Source organism: Drosophila rhopaloa, unplaced genomic scaffold, assembly GCF_018152115.1.
Source record: "Drosophila rhopaloa isolate 14029-0021.01 unplaced genomic scaffold, ASM1815211v1 contig_159, whole genome shotgun sequence".
Taxonomy (NCBI): Eukaryota; Metazoa; Arthropoda; class Insecta; order Diptera; family Drosophilidae; genus Drosophila; species Drosophila rhopaloa.
In genome coordinates, this window is record NW_025335038.1 from 1271499 (window position 1) to 1278318 (window position 6820).

Consider the following 6820-nt stretch of genomic DNA (forward strand, 5'->3'; position numbering starts at 1 on the left):
CTTTCGTTTCGTTTTTTTGCCTTTTCATTTCACAGTCTGTCAAAAAGAAACCATTTACGGAGGTGGAAATCAAAGGTAAGTTACCAAACCAAACCACAAATCAACAGACAAATTGTTTATTTACAAACAAGACGAGCAGTGCCCTCTGTTCTTCTGCGAAAAACCCAACAAAATATGGGTTAATATGGTATATTGAGTGGGTGTTGCTATCTACTGTTTGATTATTCAAAATTACAGCAAATTTATGTGCAAAGATAAACAGCTAGATCTGCCATTTCTTGGTCGGGCCCACACTGCGTATACGCAATCTGTTTTATCTGCACTATCATGGTGTAGAATTATTATTTGTTGTGCACTAAAAGAAATATTTACGTTTCTTTTAATTTGAATATTAACTCAGTTTTATATTTCTTATAAAGAAGGAGTGATTAGGCATTTTAGCCCAAAACATTTTAAAATATTGAAAGCCAGTAAAAATATCTTTATGCTTAACAAATTTCTAGCATATATAGCTTTTAGTAATCTTGGCTTAATCTAAAAATAAATATTAAGCCATGTGAAATAAAGTCAAATGTCTTATTCTATTTCTGAGCATCTAAATTTAGCCAGACAAAATTGCTGACCGCCTCTTGCATGTTGCTCAAATGTAATTTATGCTGATACTAATTGCAGCCTTTGGTAGAACAGGTGCACTGGCACTCGAAGATGGATGGATCCACACTTCTATATGAGTTATTTTTATATCTTGAAATTGTTTCGAGCAACACGGCGGCTTTAATCTAATCAAGATAGCCATAATCGAGTTGAAATTTAATTAACGCGCCTCCTTCTTTTCCGTCCGAAAGCAGAAAAAGTGGAAGCGAGTTGTTGAGGACGGGAAATAGCTGACACCCCCGCATCACGTGCCCAATTAACGGGCGAATAAAGATTCCAAAAAATATAAAAAAAATTAAAGTGGAGCAGAAAAAAAAAATACCTGCCGTACAGCTTTTGTTCATAATTAAATTTGGCCCCCGGGATTTACCACCAAGGTGTTTACAATCGAAAGACGAATCAGATAACATGCTGATCCCAGCACCCATGTGACACATTTCCCCGGCTGACAAGCCAAACAAGTCGTATTTTAATCGGCGCCAGGCACTTTCATTTGACATTGCCTTCAGCTGTTGATCTCCAGCAAATATTTGGCCTAAAAGCGGAAAAGCAGCGGCGAAAACAATCATAAATCGTATGACTCATTTATGGGCAAGGTAGGGTCTCATTGTTGCCAAATTATGGGTAAATTAAGGGCATTAATATTTATTGATTGTTGGAGAACCATAATAATGGCGAATTTATCAAAGTTCCAGACACAATTTCAGTTGAACTAAATAAAATATTTTTTTTTTATTAAATAACTTCGAGGTCAAATAAAAAACAATGGAAATAAATATAAGAAATCCCAAAAAACTTTAGTGTAAATCAATTGTCAGCTTAAGTTACCATTTTCCAAAAGAAACATTTTGAAAATCTTTAACTTTTTTGACTTGAAAAGTTTTCTTGCAAAATTTAGTTCTTAATTTTGATGTTAAAAGATTTAACTTTTAATTATATATATTTTTTTAAAAATAGTTTTTAGTTGGATAATGTATTGACAACCCATGATCATGTTTGAAGTCCTTCTTTCTAGCCTATTTTGCATACAAGCAAACCACTCCTTTTTTGAAAATAAACAATTGACACTACTTGAAGTTATAGAACTACTAGTATTACCCCAATATCGCTTAACAATCAAGACGACCCACAGGCACTTTTGGGCTGAGGCACTACTCAGAGCTCAGATTGTCTCACTCGGGCAATCAGACAACTGAAATCAAGATAAGGCCAATGAGAAGAACAATAATGGAGAGCAAATACCATTACGACATATAGACTGGCACTTAATGAAATCGGACAACCCGCTGGCCCATCCCAGTTATACTGCCACTATATGGGTATATACACCCATCCACCCAACCACCCACCCACCAACTTACCAACCCAACGACCGAAATCGGGCCCTGTCATCCGGCTGATAAGTCAGTTAGTTATCTGCGGGGAGCGGCGGGTGCTATCACCCAAATGAAATATAATACAATATAGAACTCTCTGCAAAAGTCGGCCGAGCTGCGAGTTCTGAGTTCTGGTTAGTTCGTTTTCAGTCATTATCTTGGGAGTTTTCGTAGATAAATCGCTCGTTAACGCTGGCATTCCTGCAGCATTATTATTTCGCGCCCTCGCAGAGTATCGCCAGCTTATGTAGCGCTCGGAAGTGCCCCTCGAGTGTCTCTCCCCAGCCGTGATTGATTGATTGATGGACTGATTGACTGATTAACTGATTGACTGATTAACTGATTGATTGACCGATTGATAGTGCCGCGTTTGTGCCTGCCAACCCTCCAAAACGAACCAGTTATACCTGGCAAATTAGCGTCTTTTCGCTTCGAAAATATGAGCAAAGATGATAAGTGTGAGTATAAGTTGGCCGAATGCCGAACTTTAGTCAACCGCTATCGTTATCGGTTGTGGGAGTACCAGTACTCACGGGAAGTCGAATATTACTAATTTGCAAACAGCAATCAACTTTCGGAGACACACGGCCATGTCAATTTGTCGCCACACTTGTAAAACTAATTAAACGTTTGTCAGAAGCCACGTATGGCCTAAACTGTGGAAAAAAAAAGTGAACGAATGTTTTTTAAAAATAATTGAAACATTTATTTCTGACATAAAAACCCTTTAAAGTGGTATTTGTAAAAAAAAATACTTTCTGATACAAATGGTACTGTTACAAACACTAAATTTATATTCTATAAAATTTAGTGATCAGTTCTCCCTGATAATTAACAAATTTAAATATTGAATCTAAACAAATTATATTACGTCTGATTTTTAAAGACCCTGTTGGATTTTTAAATATATGAAATATTCTATAAAATTAGATTTAGTGATCAGTTCTCCGTGATAAATATCAAATTTAGGTATTGAGTCTAAACAAATTTTATTACGTCTGATTTTTAAAGACCCTGTTGGATTTTTACATATATGAAATACAGCCTAATGTAATTGTTTTCTGTGTAACTCCGTGGCGCTTTATATATCTCCCTGTTATCGCTCTGGAAAAATTATCTCACTGTGTGTTTGTGTATTTGGCAAGTGGGCGGTTGGCAGTTAATTTGTTGCCACTTTGCCGCTGATGAAACCTGACAGTCAAAGGCAGCCGTAATATTTTCTGCGAGTTTTTATTTATTTGTATTTTTTTTGGAACACGCCTGCATTTTGATTTATGGTTACGCAACGTTGGCAGTTTTTTAGGCTTCGTTTACAGAATTCTCGGCTTGCTACTCGACTTGAGTTATGAGTGGGCAAGACAATTAGCCGAAACGAAGAGAAACGAGACAGAAGTGAAAAACAAGAGCTTTTGTTGATAGTAAAATTTCAATTTTGACTTTAAATGTGATTTATTTAAGTCGCTTAGTTTTCAAATTGGTTTAAAAATCCATAATCCGCACAGCACAAATTGGGCTCATTAAATAAATGCATTTGTTGAGCAAACACAGTTTATTTGTTGGCTCAAAGAGTTTTTCCCATAAAACTTATTCATTTAAGCTTTTAAGCACTCGAATGTGCATTGTTAAGCAATTTCGCATTTATGAACTGTGAAATGTATATGGATGATTGCGAAGCGCTAATTCGGTCACGTAAATGGATTCAATAACAGAACGAGATGAAAAATTGTTTTTCGTAGTCTGCTTTTGTGCGTGCCTTAGTCCTTGACCCCCATCCTTTTACCACCCCCTTTTTCCAACCCCTTTTGAAGCTCGTCTAGGGGGCACGTTTTGCGTATGAAAGATTTTGACGATGCCGGCGGCCCTCGGATTGATTTTTGCATATTAATGCAGGACATTGAATCGGAACCCAGCTGCACTCGCATTCAGAACAGAACAGAACAGAGTACTCTTTATAGAACAGTTGACTGGCCTTGTGAATTTTGACGGCCCATAAAAAGAAAAGCCGCAGATAAAAAGCATTGAGTGCAAACGCATCTTTAATGCCAATTGCCTCGTAAAATGTACATTTATGATGCATTTTTGCGCACTTAAACTGCAAAAATTGAATTTCGTAAAGTAAACCAATTGGAAAATATATAAATCAATAGATATTTAATTATAAACAAAATTGTATGTTTGTAAAAATATTAAAAAATTAATTAAGAAAGATTTCGTTTTGAAAATCTGGCAGTTTAAAAATGTTTGAGAAAATATTAAATTTAAATTCCTTTAAAAGAAAAAACCAGCTCAACATTCTTTACAGAAATATAGGTACTTTAAAAGACATATTTTATTTAAGAGTGTAATATGTATTGTGACTTGTATTTCCCCAAAGAACCATTAACTTAAAATAATTTCCAAGTAAAAGTCATTTAATTCTGATTTTGTTATAATATATTAATAAAAGGATAGTTAATTATTTATTTCCCTGAGTGGATTGGCCCTATCAACCTAATATTTTTTGAGAATTTCAGCCCACGATTTCAGCCCACTGTCCGTGGGTGGCGCCCTCTGGCGGCGGCACGTGACTTCTTTTGCGTACCTCCCACGATTTTCAAAGGCGTTCGTGATGTTTTTGGACCCGCCTAGTTAGTTACTCCACGCCTAATACAATTTACGCCTTCGGGAAAAGTTTTTGCGACGCAGTTTCTGTTTTATACATCAGATAGCTTTGCAATAAAAAGGCCATCGTCCTGTGATTAAGCTGCACATATTGTGAACTCCATCCATCCGTCTTCAAAGCTAACTGATTGGTGTTAGTTCGTTGGTCCTAGCTTGCATTTCACTCTGTTGGCTGCCCAAAGTTTTCCCAATTAATTTTCATTAAAAAGTTGTTTGCATTGCCGAGAGTTGAACGAACTGGGGAATCGAGGGGAAACGTGAGGGGTCCATAAATCGAAAAATGAGTTTAAGTAGAACAAGTGGACACGACTTTGTTAAAGGATTGCAGCTCATTTGTCGGAATGGAAAACTGAAGCCAACATTTCCTTAAAGTTCTTTCAACTCGCCTTTGTGTATCAGGATGAGTTGTGTATTTAAAGATTCAAGCGTAATTACCGAGTTCTTGTTTTGTGTATGTAGTTCTATACAAATGGTTTAATTGTTACTAAAATTAAAGTCGAAACATCCAAAAACTATTTTAAAATCTCTTTAACCTATATTGGTTTTCCATGCTATTAAATTAAACATTGGTTATTTAAAAATCTTAATTAATTCGCATTGATAAGCTGAAATAACACGTAAGTTGACAATGCGATTTAATTGAGAATTACATAAAAATGCAACGATAGCGTTGCATAAAGCCTTACGTATAACTGTGTTCCCCGCGCTCTCTTTGCCTTTCTTTTTCCAACTTGTTTGGCAGATTCACACAAATGCCGTTGCCTGCGATAACAACAAAAATCCGTTTTCCTTCATTTTGTTTTGTTCCCCACATTCGCTGAGCAAAACAAATGGGGCTTCCTCGCGCAGGGTGTGAGTGAAATGGAGCGATAAAAAGAGAGACTCAGTGGGCTCTCCCACGGTTCCAGTCAAAGAAAGTAAGAGAGAGAGCGGGCGAGAGAATTGATTTGCCCCTCCAAGAACACCGAAACATGTGCAAAAAATGCATGCTGCACACAATGCGATGTGTTGTTGTTATTCTTATTTGGTTGGGGCAAGGTTACTGGAAGCATTCTTATAAGATTTTATTTCGAAGGGGTTTTCCCGTAAACAGCGTATACGTGATATTTTAAAGTTATTTAAGGTAATAAGATAAAAGAATATTTTTGATTTTCTTTTACATGTAATTATAGGGTTTAAAATAAGTGTATTTACATTAACTGTTGTTGTTTTGTTCCCTTTTTAACAACTGCACATTTTAAAACACTGTTTTATAATTTAACTCAGTTTTACCCTAAAAATACGTTAACAAAAAAACAATCCAATTTCTTGCAATGCATAAATAATATTGTTAAAAATATTGTAGAGCATAAAACAAGAATACCTTCTAGACAATTTTCGGTAGTATTTCATTAGTTTATTAAAAAGTATGGTCTTCATCATCAACACTCTTATCTAAATAACGATGCTTCAAACCACTTTCGTTACCACCAATTAAAAACTTCTTAAGCGCCGAAAATGAAACGATAATGAATATTAGATGATAATGAAATGCATAACTAACAGAAGAGTGAACAAACTTATCATATTTCGTACGAAAAACACAGCCAAAAAACCCGAAAAGTCCTTCAAAAGAAAAGCGAACGCCGTCACGTGAATTCCGGGTCGGCAGGGAAAACAGTGAAAAGCATTCCAATGCGGAGGAGAGAGTGCCCACCCCCTCGCTCTCTCCCGCCTTCTCCGCGGCGAAGAACGTTATGAAAACAGAGACAGCAACAAAAACAGAGAAGAATTCTTTAGTTGCCCCAGCAATGAATGAAATTTGGACGAAGCCAGAAAGTCCCGAAGTCTCGGGGACCCGAAGCATCTTCGGATAACGGGAATCAATGGGGGAGGGTACGAATGCGAATACGAACCTACTGCCAATGTGGCTGCCATTCATGTCGTTCCATTTTATAGCTTTCAGTTTCAGTTTCGAAGTCGGCGCGAACACAAAGTAGCGACGGATTGAAATTAACTAACAAAAAACCGAACTATCGGTGCGCTATCTTACTATCTTTATTCTAACACTCACTGAATTGCTAGCAGTTTTTTTAAATTTTCTGGACCGATCAGCTGGTTTCCCTATTTCAAAAGGTTTAAAATTATAA

General features: G+C 36.5%; 1 protein-coding gene across 5 annotated transcripts in view; it reads left to right on the forward strand.

The window, feature by feature from the left end:
- LOC108047429 (calcium-binding protein E63-1) overlaps positions 1-6820 on the forward strand; it is a 30976-nt gene that overhangs the window by 5458 nt on the left and 18698 nt on the right. For 2 of the 5 annotated variants that reach the window (XM_017127613.2, XM_017127605.2), the window contains exon 3: positions 36-75. In XM_017127613.2, the coding sequence (XP_016983102.1) occupies positions 36-75 (40 nt within the window). Of the gene's footprint in view, positions 1-35; positions 76-2204; positions 2489-6646; positions 6807-6820 lie in introns of those variants that run through there. The other 3 variants (XM_017127623.2, XM_017127631.2, XM_017127640.2) reach the window with 2 other exon arrangements.